The 16986-nt window shown below is 44.0% G+C and overlaps 2 protein-coding genes across 2 annotated transcripts; one reads left to right on the top strand and one right to left on the bottom strand.

Annotated features, from left to right (window-relative positions):
- Positions 1-4004: 4004 nt before the first annotated feature.
- LOC128707912 (protein FAM117B-like) lies at positions 4005-8981 on the bottom strand. The gene is made up of 5 exons (XM_053802869.1): positions 8678-8981; positions 4827-5186; positions 4600-4751; positions 4275-4523; positions 4005-4211 (listed from the first exon to the last, which is right to left on the bottom strand). The coding sequence occupies exons 1-5, from the start codon at positions 8979-8981 to the stop codon at positions 4005-4007; spliced, it is 1272 nt and encodes a 423-aa protein (XP_053658844.1).
- A 1639-nt stretch (positions 8982-10620) lies between these two features.
- On the top strand, positions 10621-14225 carry LOC128718780 (uncharacterized). Its single transcript, XM_053812397.1, has 3 exons — positions 10621-11185; positions 11248-11647; positions 13175-14225. Exons 1-3 carry the CDS (start codon positions 10621-10623, stop codon positions 14223-14225), a joined length of 2016 nt encoding a protein of 671 aa, XP_053668372.1.
- Positions 14226-16986: the final 2761 nt, after the last annotated feature.

Here is a 16986-nt window from a genome sequence, read left to right as displayed (position 1 = left end):
CTGCTCTTCTTTCGACTGGTTTTTGCTAAACATGATGAGTTTTTCATTTTTTTTTGTTTGTTTTTCTGTGATTTTTGTCATTACGCTAGATGATTGTGTGTTTTGAAGGATGACGCAACTGTTTCGGTGTTGTTTAATTTATCAGCGTCTGTTAGTTTTCCGTTTTGTTGTAATGCGTAATGTTTTTTTTGTGTGTGTTTTTCTCTTTTTACAAAATAGCCAAAGGCGAGGCACATGTTTTCCGTGTGTTTTCTTCTTCTTGTCTGTGTCTTTTTTTAATTCTTGAATTTTTGCTACCTTTTTCCCAAAACCGAATCTCTATCTATTAGCATTCAGATAGACTGTAGAGAGCCAACGTTTGTATGTCGCTTTAAGGTTGCTTAACTGACGGTTTTTAATATTTTGCTATCGCTAACTGTTTTACTTCGTGCGGGTTTTTTGTTTGTTTGTCTGGTTGTTTTTTCCACTATTCATCGTATCCCAAAATATATGTACTTATCGTGTGCGCTATATAATTTTGTTATCTTTTCTGTGTATGAGTGTGTGTTTACTGTGGTCATTCTGTAATCGTTTAGAATCAACCCTAACAGAGCACTTTCTTAACAGTTCGTTAACATTGAGACACAGACTAACACAGTCAAGCGTAAATAGTTTAATGATGAAGCATGCGAAGGACTGTGATTTGTTGAGTGTTTGTTTGGAATCGACACAAGAAATTAAAAAATCGTACAAATTTAACGATTTATTTAGTGCCAATTCGCCTCAATCAATTGGTTCGTATATACCGTTGTTGGGCAAGTTTGCCTAAACTTGTGTACCTGTTCGAATGATTGAACTACCACTTTTCGCTTTTTGTTAATTACTAGTTTGGGGTTGGCTTATTCGCTAGTGTTTTCTCCGGGATATAAATAACACGCAGTATTCGTAGGTAAATTTTGCCAATTTGGGGGATTTGTTTTTCGTACAACAAAAAATATATATTAAATATATGTTCTTCTCTTCTTGCTTATAATTTATCGTTCCGTAAACCTATGCTAAATAATAATGTATATATGTGTTACGTTAATTTGTTTCAGGGTTGGTGTGTGTGTGTGTGTGTTTGTAATCCTTCACACGGAACCCGATCGATTTTCATTTCCCTTTTTCGTTCATAACGAATGCATTAACACATAAATCAGTTCATTTTTTGTTCTTTCGTGCTCCGTTTACAATTTTGCCAAAAAGTTTGATAACGATTTGTGGGGAAGAAGTTTTGTTTTCATTTTTCCATTACTGTGCCGTGCAATGTAACAAACCGCATTAAAATAGTTAGTGGGAATAAAATCGATCTTCTAGAGATAGTTTTACAGTTTTAGCGTACACATGTTTGGGGATGCTATGGAAACTTGCACCGTACCTTCTTCAGTCCCAAATTCAACATCCAGAAGCTCTAATTTTCCGACACACTGACACCGAAGAGATTTTCGACATTTTTTCCCACTTTGTGTATCTTTTCCCGTTATTCGTTTTTTAATGAAACTTAATTTGCTGTGTGTTGAAAATGGATTGATTGACAAGCAGTAAAAACTGAAAAGAAAGTAAAATAGATAAAACACTATAATGTTAAAAATGGTTAAACAAAATCAACATTACAAAACAATACACAAATGGTTTGCTAATATGAGTTGTTTAATGAGTGGAAAAAATAGGTAATAATCCTTAAAATAGTCACTGTTTTGAAATAAAACAAAACTATAACGTAAATTAAAATAGTAAGTTTGTAACATGATTTAAAACGGTGCTACGGTAAAATCGGGGAACGTTTTCCCAGCCCTCAACACTCCAAACCGATGGCCGGTAAGCTTAACGGGCATTTGCAATTGCTTACGCTACTAATGAAACGAATCAATCGAACGGAATAAAACGCTAAAGCAAGTGGATATTTACGCAACGAATGTGCCTTGTTAGCGATTGTTTGAAGCTTGATCTACGTCCCTTGGTGGTTGATTGATTCCTGGTTGCTTTCGGCCCACTAGTTGCTTAATGTAAATCCTTAAGACAATTGATTTGTACATTGTTCATTTGGGAGTTGGTAGATGTTTACGAATCGTTTTTGCTGCAACGTAACTGTCGTGTGTTTTGCTTCTTATCCAAACCACGAGAAATATTTCCGTTTGCTACTGAAAACAAAAACCAAAATCGAAAGTAAATGTTGCATTTTTTCCAATAATTACAACAGAAAAATTACACACACAAAACAGGTATCAATGTTATCCTACCAATATCACGTCCTGGAATGGTTTGTTGGTTTTTTCTTCGTACACATTCGTTTGCAACTCCCACTCAAGGTCTTCATTTCGTACCGTTGGAGCTATTTGATTCATTATCCTTTTCGTTACTGTTGGTCCGTACGCTATTTACGCCATTCTACCTAATGGATGTGTGTATGTGCGCATGTTTTTTACCTTGTGTAGTTTTCTATTCCATTTTTATCTTTCTGTTTTTCTTCGTTTTTGTTGCAAAGATTTCTTAGCGAAAATATAAGCCTATGCTTGTTACGGAATTCTGACACACTGTTGTAGTAATTGCAGCTGCGTTATTTTGATTCTATAATTGTTGTTCGGTTTCTATTGTTCGTTTGACCGGTTTTGTATTTTTTGCTGTTTGTGTGTGTGCGTGGCTTCGTTTCTGATGAGGGTACTCATAGTTTATTATGTTATTGTTATCTTTTTCAGGATTCGGTGATTCGTGACGCCATTAAACTAACAGCAAATATGTTAAATGCTCATTAAACTCAATTTGAAAACATAATAGAATGTAAAAAAAAAAAAATGCAAAGCAATAAAACTATTGTAAAACATGCCGTAATAACGAACGCTTTGGACAAAAAAGCGTAAACATACTCGTTGCTGAATAAAACAACAAGAAAACATATTTAAAATCAACTCAGAATTTACTGAAATTGCGTACGTATCTTTTATGGCAGATTGACACACGTAATAAAACAAAATACACGATGAAACCATCGCTGCCCGATGGAAAGCCTCATAATTCAGGTGTACACCATCCTCATCGCCATTATGAAATGTACAAGCAATATCTTTAAACCGTGTGCACTGTTCAATAGTTGTATATAGATGCGATTGTTAGTGGTTTGGTTTTGCTGTTTGTGTTTGTATGTGAGCGTGTGTGTGTGTGTGTATATATATAGGATTTGGTTATTTATTGTTATATTCTGCAACACACAGCCAAAGCACCACACGGCTTTTCCACACCATTTAAGTAGGTGCAGTAATGTGTGTGGTGCATACTGGTGTGCCCGCGAATACCAGTTCACTGTAGAGAGTATTTTTGATAGAAAAAAATGCCTTCCAAAAAATGCTACTTGAGTTCGTGAGTTGCACGTTTTGCTTATTGACGTGGGAAGATACTTCCCTAGGTTGACGACAGACGCCGCCTGTTTTCCTTCATTCCGTTTTCGAATTACTGCGGTTTCCCTATCATAACTGATTTGCCGGAAAGAATTGTCCCTTTGCTTGAACTCGTACAAATGCTTGCACGTCTCGGTTCTGGGCTCTACGATCCCATTCGATTCGTACGCATTATCGTGGCGCAGAGCAGTAAAAGGAAATACTTTTCTAGCTTGTCTCGAAAAAATGCCATACAAAAATGTTTGTATATTATTCACATTCACATTCCTTTTCAGTCAACTTCTTGTTCCAAGTGGAACAAGCCTCCTTTCCGGTTCGCCTTTTTGTTTTCGTAACGGTTTCGTAACAAAGCTATCATGCACTATCTTTTGCAAATTACAATCAACATTGCCTTTTAAACCGTAGTAATATCTACGTAAAATCAATAAAATAAAGACGAAACATTGGACGTTTGCACTAAGGTTTTCACTTTGAAACAGGTTACAATCTTGCAGTTAAAAAAGATAATGGCCACAACAAACGGCAAAACAAGTTGTACGAATCGAGTTTAAAAGAAAACCACGGTTATTGTAACGCGAGCTTTGCTAGCACATTTTACTCCGTAGCGGAAGCGGTGACCGCGGCACCTTCTACATCGACAGCATCGCCATCGTCATCTTCCGGTGTTGTTTTAAGCGTCGGCAACGGTTGCAGCGGCTGGAATGCGGATCCTAGCGATGGCTTCAGCTGGAATGCGGTAGTGCACGGTTTGAAGCAGGCCGTGTTTGTACTGGTATCGGCTTCAGTGAGTTTTAAATTAACCTATAACAGTAAACCAATTAATGTAGCCACATCTATCCAACTCGTCCGCCAGCAAGCTGTTACCTTTTCACAACCATCCGGTGGTTCACGGGCTAGGAATTTGTTGATCCTAGGCGATGCACTCGTCGTGACGGCACCCTCATCCGGCGACGTGCTCTGGCTACCATCGTCCGAAGACAGTGTATCCCCGAGCGGTGTTTGCGTGTTGACCGAGCGCGTATCACCGGGACCGCCGACCAGCGAAACGGCCCCAGCACCATGGAACAGATCGGCCAACGGTGCGCGATGTCCTTCTGGAGTGCCGCGCGAGTACTGGTGAAAGAATGTATTGGGTTACAATCGTTATATTGCTCTTCACTTTTTTTTTCTTCAGCCGCTATATACGCACCATCTCCAACTCGGCCCGACAGCTATGCTGCTGGCCAGGATACAGGACCAGCTTTTCAATCTCCTGGTTCAAACCTTCGACAGAGTTACGCATCGGCCGTATGTGTACGGGCGGACAGGTACGTGTTGGTATCGACACTGGGCTTGCTTTTGCTAGGCGAAAAAGAAAACAAAAATAAAATCCATCAGTTCCCAGTTTTCATCACCTGGCCTCCTGACCTGGCTTACCATGATTAGGGCTAAGCGTCTGGGAGCTAACGGAATGTTCACCGCGATGCGTACGCTGCAGTCTTTGTCGTATCACTTTCTCCATCTTCAGATCAGTCGGGGTCGTCGCATCGGTACGGGTAATTACCGGCGATGACGAGGTGGACGACGGGGACGGACCGGCCACGTCGGACGTCTGTGCTGCGGACAGCATCGTGCCGGTGGTACCGCGCGTTCGCTCGAGAAACGACTCCTCCGTCTGTGTCGCTTTGTCCAGCTGCAGAAGGGTCGGCGTTATCAGGCTCCAGGCCGGTGCTGGACGTAGATAAAGTGCATCGAGTGATGCCGTGCGTCGTATGCAACCGTCGTTAAGAACTTTTCCTAAACAAAAGTAAAAAGCTTTATTTTAGTAGTTGTTGGTAGCGTTTTTAATGTATGTACATATTAATTATGCATGTAAGATGAACATAGTGCAAAAAATGTACCCCATCTCACAAGACCCTCCTACAAGACGATCCTTTTCTGCATGCTTATAGGGTAAATCGGTCTAAAAATATGCTCTAACAATCCAGCTCGAAAAGGGTTCGAAAGCCACCCTATCGGTAGAATGATTTATATAGCCCCCGTTGCACACGGTACACCGTGTACCGGCATTGCATTACGCCGAGTGGCATGATTTCAAGGATAACTGTGCTAATGGTATGCATGCGTACACGCGCACCGGTGTTTCTCCGTGTCGGTGTAGTAGTTACTACACGTAACGGCGCTGAGAAGCAACTGCACTTCTCGACGACCACCTTTTGTGTTCGGCATCGGGACCGAGTAAGCGTGCACCGGTGTGCGCATGCAATGGCAGGAAATGAAAAGCCGAATCGATTAGCAAAACCCGGGGTTGGAGATGGTGGTAGTCAGCGCACTCGCGCATTTAACAATCCACCCCCAGTGGAGGTGCGCTCGGGGATGGGGACTTCCGAGCCAGGGGTTATTAAAAGGTTTTTAATACAAAATACAGTCTTGTTGGGGAAAATCGTTCCCCCCAAAAACGGGATAGTATCCTGTTCCTTGCATGCTTGTGGTGATGATAGCTCGTGTATACGCTCTCGTACACTGATACGCGTAGCGTACTCCACCAGGATATGTGAGCAATTGAAGAAAGGAGACAGCCACACCAGCATTGCCAATCCGTTGCAGTGGGAAAAGGATCACTCCTGGTTGGGCTTCATTCTGCCCAACAGAGAGGACATAACGTAGCGCGCTACGATACGCGCGTGCATTCAATTTTGAAGATCAAGGACACTATTTATGCGTTGATTGAATGAGTATCCTTGTGGTAAGTTGTGCTCTTTGTTCCGTTCTCATTCTTTCTCTCTCTCTTTTGCTCGCTCGTGAATCCAATATTAACTGGAAGTTCCGGTACGGAGTTTGCCTTTGTGTTTTGTGCAATCAACAACAGGCGCTAATGAAGGAATTTCTTCTGGTAAATCGCTCGTTCCTTTCAAGGTCCAGTACGTGCTTCCAATGAGAGGGATTGGTTTCCGTTTACTTCTTCTGTCCCTACGGGGTTGAAAAAACTAAAATGCCATTTTCCTTTCGCCCATTAACGACTTCGGGTGACATTTGCAAACAGGGTCTAAAATAAAACAAAAACCAAACGAGAGTATCAATGCTTGACATTTTATCCACGCTAGGCGTTACTCGGAAGGGTCATATGTATTATTACACAATTTCTCGTTGAGGGTTTTCCTTTTCCAGGTTCAGCTTCCATCCCACCTAGGTACACCAATGGTGGTTCGGTTCTATTTCCAGTCGAGCAATGAGGCCTCGCTATATAAACGCCTACGTCGCCGCCGCATGGTGAACCACCGGTCCCAGTTTAGAGGCAACGCGGTAGGCCCACCAGGTTTGTACACAACTTCCTGTCACAAACACATCGACACGTTTTGGAGGACCGGCCGGGGAACAACAACAACGGTAGCAGCAGGGCCCACACCATACCGCGCGAGATGAAGCGTTGTTTGCGAGAGCAAGAGAAACCAACCGGAGCGAAATTCCGGACCGCTGAACGTACGGACGGTTTTCATTGATAAATAACATGAGCCTCTTGGTCGAAGTCCTTGCGTACAGTTAGAACGGGATAATATCGGTCCCCTTCTTGCGTTGCATGGCGTTGTGGTGCGTAGCAATTCGCATGTGTCTGTGCGCTTTCGCAACTAGCAAATACCGGATTTGGATGGTTTATGTGCGAATATTTTGGAAATATTACAAATAATTGCTAGCAGGAAAGCCGAAACAATGTATCAATTTGATTGATGGATTGTACGAATGGCGTATTGTTTGCGCTACTCTGCAACAGACGTCAATGATACGAAATTATTGAGAAAAATGTACAAAGAAAAGCTTTATCTTAGCAACAAAATGGATGAATCCACAACACTAATCTAATAAAATTTCCCGATAAAAGGTTTTGCGATTGATTCGGAACCTTGTTGAAGATTTTCTCCTGTTCAAGGCAAACAGGTACTAGGCGTCTCCACGTCACAGGAGTCATTTTGTGCACCTATCCCTATAAAGGAATTTTAAGAGGGTTCTAAATCAGCAACATTGAACAAGCTTAACTAATAAGCTAATGAGTAATTTGATTAGATATGTGCTTAGTATATTAAATACAGCGCACTGTGGATTGTTACTACACGACATTACTTAAAATCCAGCCGTTAAAGCATTACACTAAAACGGTTGCAAAAGTGTCTAATGTGTAACAAAAAAAAAACATACAACTGCAATGCATATTTGGCCACACTTCCAGTAACGATCTTCCCACGCACAGCAGGATGCATTTCACCAGACTGTGCGTAATTTTTGTGCGTAAAACATTATGCGCAGACGTTAGATATTTCTATTTCCACACAAAAAAGGACAAAATCAAACGTAAATTGCGAGCTGTACATAAGATGTCCTGTTATTAAATGATATCATATTACGCCGAGTTGCACAAAACGAGCTGCAGCTGAGAAAATCTGAACTTTTGTGCTTTAATGTGGATTGCATACTTACGGGCGTAATTCTGTTACTCTTACATTTCAATGATTTCCACAAAGGCATGTTTTTTTTTTGGAAAAAAAATCTTACATTTCGTCAAATTGACAATATTACTAGATAAATTACCATCTCCAAAGAGAAAATGTTTCCTCGTCCGCGATAATGACGAACAATGCAAGATGAAAATAAGTAATACATCACAATTTCATATTAGCATAGGCACACCAGTTCAGATACCGGTCGGTAATGCCGGTAGCTTTGTTCCGACACCACGTAGTGGGCCGTAAAAGCGGGGAAAAATTACGCCGCGTAGTAGTAGAGTGGAAAACCCGGGGAAGCGCGGAGTATGGTACTCGCTTTGGAGTTTTGCAAGTGCTACTACGATGTCGATTGATGCGAATGATGGGATATGCACCTTGGGTATACGCGAGTACAAATACCAACATAGCAACCAGTAAAAGAGCGCCTCCTCTCAAGCGAGAGCGAAAGGAAAATCCCATTTTGGTGAGTGTAAAAACGGGAATGCTTTCCGAGGACGATTTTCGCAAAGGATTGTGGCTTTGTTTGCGTTGCGGACGGACCCACACAAAGAAAAGGGCAGGTTTTTGTCGACAAAGGCCGAAGAGATGAATTGCTAAAAAATATACATGTATGTAGGAAACAGCTAGGAATCAAGAGGATAAATAGCGTCGTCCATACACAATTATAGCTCCCTAGTTGCCTCCTCCCATTCCAACACCGTCTGTATCAGCCGATGAGAAGAATTCATTCATTTCCGCCTCTGCCGGGTTGTTCCGGGAAGGATTCAGAATAAGGAGATGGGATAGGTTTACCTTTGCACGTTAGTGCACCCGGGCTCCGATTGCCACAGATGGCATGTTCCGGTGAGATGTGCCGGACGGGTGGGGACAGCGTGGCCGACAGGGACTTTCCTGCTCCGCTGGCGTACGATGTGTTGCCGCAACCGGTACTGGCCGCACCGCTAATGCTGCTGGGACTGCCGGTTTGTTGGCCGGTAGCGCTCGTACCGGAACTTCCACCCGAACAGTGAATGGATCCGGTGCCTCTCAGCAGCAGGGAACTGACGGGCACGAATGCCTTCATCGGTTCGTTGTGTTTCCGCACACGGCTGGACATGGTTGTGCTGATCCGAAAGAACCGGTGGACAGGTGGGTTTTGGGTATGGACCGTGTATGGGTTGTTGCTGATCCTGTATTACTCTGCTTTTCACTCCCTAGCGGCCACTAGCTCCGATCACCATTGGCCGTCTGAGTTGCTGCACCCGGGCACGGAACCATGCACGGTGCATCCGGAACCGGGTGCAGGGGCTGCTTTTGGCGCTACGAACCACCGGGACCGGGATTTGATGGACAAAGAAAGCTTAAAGATTCACTTCACTAGTTCCCTCCAAACACCAAACACAACCGTACCCTTTCACACTGCTTGTGAGACAAAATCAATGTGCAGCAATGCACCGGAGAGGGTCGCCTTACACATTCACACGCACACACACACCCTCTCACACAGTGAGTGGAAACGTGAAATACGATACAACACACACGCCTGCACAACTGCAGATTCTCGAGATTCGGACCAATTCACTGCCAGTAAGATTTTAACGACGAATTACGGTACAAATCGCACTACATTTCATTCTTACCCCAGATTAGTCCGTCAGTTTGACTTCACACGAACGTTTCCAACAAGTGAAGGGCCCGAAAAACTCGACACAACTTCTTCACGCGACCATTTCAACCTCCCTGTTCCAAAGTGGTGTAGATTATATTGCCATGATAAAGTGTTCGTAACACAATCCGAACCGTTCCACAGTGCGATGTGTTGTGCTTGTGTGCGTAAAGGTCTGTTGTTTTGAGTATTTATTTTCATTGATTGTCAAGCTGTGTATAGCCCAGAATTGATTACTGGGTGTATTTCTCTCGATACCCAATGAACAAAATGGTGAGAGTTGGTCTAAAAACGAGAAAAAGTAATGTGCTAAATAGTTTTAGTACATGATCACAAAACCAAACAAGAATTGTTTTTGGGGTTTGTGTTTGTTACTGTCCTGTTCGGAAGGTGCAAAGAACATTTCTGATTGTAAAGGCTGTAAAGGATTGAAATGCTCTGCCATTTATGGTTTTCTTTGATTTTATTTACACGTAGCTGTGTTGTCGGTCCTGCTTATGGGGGATTCGTCCGGATGAAATTTTGGACCGTTCCTGTCTGGATTTACATATTTTTTATAATGATTTACACGAAATTAGCACATTTTTCGCGCAGACAGATGCACATCACCGGCACGCCATCGGAAGACAGCACAATCTGTGATCCAATGCCACAAATCTCGACACCCAGAAAAGGAGCACAGCAACATTGATTAGAGCGAGTGATCATGACACGATTTGGGTGCTGTAAATATTGTTCGTTGGGTCCATCTGTTTTCCGCTTGAAGGGTTCTCACAACTTTGCAGCTGTCATCAGGAATGGCAACAACAAGAACTTACCGTAAATAAAAAGGGATAAGCCTACAATGCAACGAATTTTTGCGTTAACAACTTATTCCAAGTGAGTATTGGATTGTTCAGATACCGCTGTACTAGTTGCTTTCGAAACTGGAATTCGAAAACCAGATTGTATATTGTGAATTGCAACTAGCTTTGCGTTTGTAACATTCAAGCCGGGTCTGCATGAGTGATACAGGTTGGTGATACATGGGTGAAGCAGAATTGTAGGAACATAAAGAATACTTATTTTCTGGTCCACAGATAAGGAAAAAATGGCTAAATCAGATGAGGTAAAGCCCGCGGCTGAGCCAGTGGAACCAACCAAACCACCGGACATTGATCCGGAAACGACTGCATCGGCAGCCAACGCTGTGGAACAATGGCGTAACTACCAGCAGGCGTACAGTGCCTACCAGCAGCAGTGTGCAGCGTACCAACATTATGTACAACAGACGCAGTTCGCTCAAACGGTAGAGCAGCAACAGATGATTTACAATCAGTATCTAGAGCAGCATCGTCACTATCAGTACCAACTGCAGCAGTACGAGCAGTACAAGCTCGGCAATGGTTTGGTGCCATACGGTGGCGCCCTTAACTGGCAACCGGTCAATCCGATGCAATCGTTTCCCATGGATCCTAATATGATGCAGCCCGAATTTCAGCAACCGATAAGACCACCGATGGGTCCGTTAGCGATGCGGCCTACTAACGGTAACTGTCCCGGAAAGGCCAAAGGTGTACCGGATGCGAAACGGCGTGATGCAAAAACGAAACTGAAGCAAAAACCTCCTGCCCAAGAGAAGAAGAATGAGCTGCATACGAAAACCGTCATATACTGTACGTAGAGTGTAATATATCGGTTTTTTTTTCAACTTTACTAACTAGCGCTTCCATTTCAGTGAATCCGGACGATGAAAAGCTACTGCCACAGGAGCTAAAGCAACTGTTCGGAGACTTTCACTGCAATCTGTGCCGCACGCGCATGAACTCGCACATCTCGGCCAACATTCACTACCAGTCGAAGGCACACGAGAAGAAAATTAACCAGTGGTTAAAGGAATATTGTGTGGCCACGGGCACCCCGATGCCGGTACGGCAGCGGCCAGCACTAGAGCTGGCCGCAGATACGGCGTCTATCGGCAAATCGGTGTTCCACTGTGAGGCGTGCGATCTGGTGCTCACCTCGGTGCAGCATGCTAATCAACATTACACCGGCAAACGGCACTGGATGGTGGTGAATGGGAAAAAGCTCCCATCCGGCAACGGTCATTACAATACCGAGGGCAAATGGATTCGAACGTAAGTACCTCCGAACACCCGGGAATGAGTGTATTGAGGAGAGTCTAGCGGGCGTCGTCGCTACAATGTGATACGGCACAGTCTGTTCCGCAAGAGCATGTATACGATTTGAATTTTTGATGGTATATTATGTTGATACATCTATTATTAACAAACGGCGGTAAAGCTGATCTCTTCAGTTTATTATTCATGCTAAATTGTCTTAGCACAAGGTTCGTTACAACTGATCAGCTTGTTTTCCTAACAAAAATCGTTCGAATAGTTCTCTTCATTGAACTGGTTCTGCATACTTTTGACCGGTTTGTAATGTGGATTACATGCATTCAGGAAAATCTGGAATGTCTACCAGCTTTATAGAAGGGGCATGTTCTTGGCAACGATCAAGATAATATATCTACAAAAAAAAAAATCATTGTAACACTCTTGTCGGAACAGATTGTCGATAATCCTACTGAACAATGGTTCTATTTCCATTGTCAACCTCGCTAATGATCGTTACGGTACACACACGCAGTTACGATCGGGTAGGTTAGACTTCCGCAATCGAATGGAAATCGGATCCACTTGTTCCCAACAGGACAATGGGCGGCCTGGAATTCGCGTCGATAATCTCAACAGCTCTGTCTTATTTTCCCTTCCCACAATCGTACTGTACTTCGTGCCAGTTCTCACACCCGTTGTTCATCTGAATCTTGCGGAACCGATTCATTGTCGGTTGTCACTATCCATCTTCTCCTTCCTGTGGGTCAGAGGGTTGTAGACATAAAAAAAACACTCAAAAACGGAAGCACAAATGTACGAACGGTGAAGCGAAAAGGAAACGGGGATGTGCAGTATTCCGTTTTCCGATTGGGCACTGCTTGTGCCGGGCGTTGATCCTATTCGATGCCGATTTTGTCACGGAATGAGCCACTGGAAACTCCACGATAAAACGATGGAATAGGATCAGTAATGAAAGCAATCCGAAAACGAAAGTGATTGCACGATTGGAGTCGACAGCGCACGTGTCCAGCACGGTTCAACTAGACACACAGACAAACACACACACTCACATACATGCGCGCGTTTGCGTTGGTTGTACAGGTGGTCCAAAACCAACTCCAGTCCACATCGGCTGGTATAAAAAAGCGGCAGGAACTGAACGACCATCTTCTTCCCGCCGTGATGTATCTTTATTTCAGCGCATCGTTGGGCGTATCCTTACGGTGAGGTGTGCTTCGAAGCGAAACAATGCTGCAGCTGGTGTGGCGTCCTGTGTCTCGTAACAAGCGTTAACTTTACGCCAGAAACGGCGACTGGGAAGGTATATATTGAAGTAGCGCCACACGGATTAGATCAGGTGCGGGTGAACGTGGGGAAATGCTGGGTGATCGTTTTCCTGCGCAAAGCAATGGAATCAATCGGTGTCATTTGGTATCTACAATTATTTCTTTCTTACCCCCAGAACATATTATTATTTTTCTCGAGAGGATAAAAGATTTTAAGTGAATTTTCTTTTTCATTGCGTAACTGTGTTTTGTTTTGTAGTACCAACATTGTGACGGATGTGGTGGTGCCCTCCGCTGAGGCGCCATCTACCGAAGCGCCATCCACCGCAAAGCCTGTGGTTAGAAAGCGCCTATTGGAACCCATAGAGCACGAAGATGCGACACGCAATGGAGCGAAGAAAACTCGTCTAGAACCACCACCGGCACCACCCCAGGAGCTGATCGCGCAGGTACTGGCAGCTGATACAAATTTCGCGAATGATGTCGTTATCCCTCCGATCACCGAACCGTCGCCCGTTGTTGTCACGCCGGAGGTGCCGAAGGCCGTGCTCCCAGCGTCTCAACCCATCGTAACGATCAATGTGGATAGCGATGACGATGTGGAGGAGGTGGTCAAGGCACCTTCTCCACCCACCACCCCCGTTACATTTCCACTGACATCGGCCAAAGCTGCTGAAACGACGCTCGAACAGGAGATTCGCAAAAAGGATGGTCTCACCTGTGTGGATGATACGGGCACGTTCTGTCTGATTTGCGAGACATCCGTCACATCGCGTTCGGAGATGGTGACACACCTGAAGGGCGCCAAGCACGTGAAAAAAGCACGTGCGATGGGTGTAATTGTGCGGACCACACCGTACAATGCGTTCGACACAATCCTGCGCAGTCTGTCGGTGCCGGCCCGCCAAACGGACTGGTCCCTGTACCGAATGCCGTCGGGGAAATTCTACTGCAAAACGTGCAACCTGATCGTGTCCGACGAGAAACTGTTCGGTCAGCATTGGTACGGTAAGAAGCACAAGTTAAAGTTGCGCCAGGAACAGCAAGCTGAAGAGGAAGCACGAACGGCTGCCATTAATACTACTACGATAACGGGCAGTACAACAACGACCACGGAGAGTCCGTTCGTGCAAGACGATCATGATGTGATACCGATGGCAGCTAGTTTGTCAAATCTGGCTGGATCGGGTCAAAGCGTAGATGGTGCGTCCACCAGTGCGACCGCAACTACTCGCAAAAGGAGACCATTCAGCAAGAAATGGTTATACTTTTACCGGAAAGCCAAATGGGCCCAAGTTAACAACAAGTAGATGAATTTGTAACTTTCAAATGCAGTGGCTTGTGCTCGCTTTTTAAAAATAAATAACATATTTAATTTCAAGCACATAATAAGGACGCTTGGCCTGGGTTTGTCAATCGGATGACATATTTGCGTTTGTAATTGTAGGTGTCGCTAGTTATAGAACATTTTTTATAACATAATAGAGCCATTCTTATGAAGAAACTGGAGATACCAACTGAACTTTTGCTTTATAATGTTACACGAATGTATTTTACAATGCCCAAAGGGGGCCATCGAATTCACTTAAAAGCCATTTACTGCTAGGCCTGGGTAAAATATGATCAAAAGAGAAAGAAGAGTCAATCACTACATTTCGGTGGGCGAGTGAAGTGGTTCATACCGGTCCGTACGAATCCATTTGCTTTTAAAGTGCACTGTAAAATGTGCTTGCAGCATGTAATGTAACACGATGATCATAATAAAAAACTAGAACCTCTTTTCGGGTGCTTGCAATTAAGAGGAAAACAAAGCTTTATTTCATATAGACGTGTAGCTAAGGGCGAGCAAGTGCAGGGTAGAGAAAGCATTTTTGCTACACCACCTGTACCCGCCGTACCGTGTTTGATTTAATGCATTATATTTCGTGGCATTTTTTTTTTCAAACGTGTAAAAACTGTAATGAAACACAGCGCGCTGTGTAATGGTGGTATGGAGAGGATAAAAGCTTTAACCCGTCAGTTCCATCACACTTCCGAGCTTGCCGTTGGTTGATATTGGAGGTTTATTGCTGTGTCATGTGCACCATGGCAGCGACGCAGTGGCAATGACGGTATTGTTATTTCGTGACCGTGCCTGTGACGAATGTGACATATTTAGGGTACGGTAAATTAAACCCGAAGAAGCTTTTTGGGGGCACTGTAATCCGTGGATACGGCTGTCAGAATGGATTAAACAGTGTTAAGTTGTTCGTGAAAGTTGTTTTTATTTTACTTAGCAAACTTATAAAAATGTTTGCTGTTTCATGGAGTTGCGCTTAGAATTTGGCATGGCACGCCACTGTCGGAGTGGCTTTTTTGTTATTAAAGGGACTGGTAGTATGGTAGTAAGGAAGTAGTATGCCGTTCTGTTGAAAGCATCACAACCTAAACTGGTTGTTGAAATAGAACGTCACATTAATAAGAGTCTGAAGAACTTTTTTTTGGCGAACACATCGTAAATCTCCTATTCTCAAATCTTTATACCATCACAAAAGCTGTTCCTCGACCGACGCTTGTCCAATGTAATCCCTTTGCAAGATCCCGAGTTTAGTGGAAGTAATGGCAAAAGAATTCCTTACCGAGTCGAACGTCGGAGCGCATCTCGGAATCTAAAGGTAATAAAAGCAAGAACATAAAGCACGCGAAGCGCCGAAGAATTAGGGCAGTTATATAACCGGCCATCCAGTTGCGGAAAGAAGCCTTTACATTTCCAAGTGTATGTTCTATCGTCCAAAGGCGGAAGGGGATTGCAAATAAAAGAAAACCTATTCAAGCAAGACATGTGTTAAATTCGAATTAAAGCATTGCAATAAGCTAGTCCGCGCTTGTTCCAACTCCACCAGATGTTTCCACCAGAAGATGGAACGCCAAGATGGCGGAGCTAAGTGATGGGTTTGAGTTTTGTGCTGGTGCATTTGTAGGATGTAATAGAAACCCGTTCCATCTGCTGATGTTGTTGATAAGTAACCCGGTGTACGGTTGCATGTCCGGGTTGGTTCAATTTGTGCAAAGTGCTACCCAGCTCTGGCCAATGCCATTTCAGAGCCATTCGGTTGCTTTAGCTCCATCTCAGTCATCTTCAGTCGAGCACTTTGCTGCTGCCTAATAAATCTACTGCTGCATCCCTTGCTTTACTTGAGGAAATCCCCAAACGAAACCTCAAATTAATTCTACTCTAAGTACATCAAATACACCTGCTACACCTAGCTGGAACCAGCTCGATCCGTCGATCATTGCCCATATAAGGTGTTACCGTTTGCATCCGTCAATGGAAGATTTGCTGAATCAATTTCTATCCAGCTCGGGCTGCTGCTGTTGATGAGGCGGTGACTCATCGGTGACTGACTAATTGACGACTCACTCACAGCTCCTGTCAGCTAGTTCCGGTGATTTCTACACCGTGCACAATTCCAAACGTAAGCCATGCTTAAGAAGCTGTCATCATTGAAATGGATTATGAAGGTAGACATGTAACCGGCGATGAGTTGCACTTTTGTCCTTGAGCAGGGCACGAACCGGGAGGTGCGATTTGGATGCGATATGCTGATATATAGTTGCAATGCGCTGCGAGATGTATCTGCCCAGTTCACCAATCTTCCAATTCCATGTCTCAAGGAAACGAAAGATGTGCAACTTATCAATGACGCTAGGCGGACCGCCACCTTCGCTAATCCACTTACATTCCTCCATGGGCAACTTTGGGGGGTGTGTCCTCCATGTGTACGGCATTCCACTACTCAACCGGTGGGGGCTTGCAATGCATTTCAATCGTCCAATCGGGAGATTAGTATGCAGCCGCTACGCGTGCGGTGTGATTCATTCTACAATAAAATCAGCTGTTAAGTGACGTAGCTCTCCGCTGGGCAAGACCTTCAGTCGGGTGATCGGACCAGTGTACCGTGAGTCAAAACGGAATCTGGCGGTGAGGTGGGAATTTTGTCAACTTCCGATTTTTCCAACCCGATCAAGACGCAGGTGACAAACTAGCAGACGTTCAAGATGACTTTAACGAAATGACCTCTGTGGGATACT

This window comes from Anopheles marshallii, chromosome 2, assembly GCF_943734725.1.
Source record: "Anopheles marshallii chromosome 2, idAnoMarsDA_429_01, whole genome shotgun sequence".
Taxonomy (NCBI): domain Eukaryota; kingdom Metazoa; phylum Arthropoda; class Insecta; order Diptera; family Culicidae; genus Anopheles; species Anopheles marshallii.
The sequence above is the reverse complement of the archived record's forward strand: the minus strand, read 5'-3'. Positions and strand labels throughout refer to the sequence as shown.

Excerpts from the sequence above, each read along its gene's own strand:
- LOC128707912 (XM_053802869.1), bottom strand. The coding sequence starts at position 8,981 with ATGTCCAGCCGTGTGCGGAAACACAACGAACCGATGAAGGCATTCGTG. Across the intron at positions 4,752-4,826 it reads GACGCTTAGCCCTAATCATG|CAAAAGCAAGCCCAGTGTCG; the intron begins GTAAGCCAGGTC and ends TTTTTCGCCTAG. Across the intron at positions 4,524-4,599 it reads GTCGGGCCGAGTTGGAGATG|TACTCGCGCGGCACTCCAGA; the intron begins GTGCGTATATAG and ends TTCTTTCACCAG.
- LOC128718780 (XM_053812397.1), top strand. The coding sequence starts at position 10,621 with ATGGCTAAATCAGATGAGGTAAAGCCCGCGGCTGAGCCAGTGGAACCA. Across the intron at positions 11,186-11,247 it reads TACGAAAACCGTCATATACT|TGAATCCGGACGATGAAAAG; the intron begins GTACGTAGAGTG and ends CTTCCATTTCAG. Across the intron at positions 11,648-13,174 it reads GAGGGCAAATGGATTCGAAC|TACCAACATTGTGACGGATG; the intron begins GTAAGTACCTCC and ends TTTGTTTTGTAG.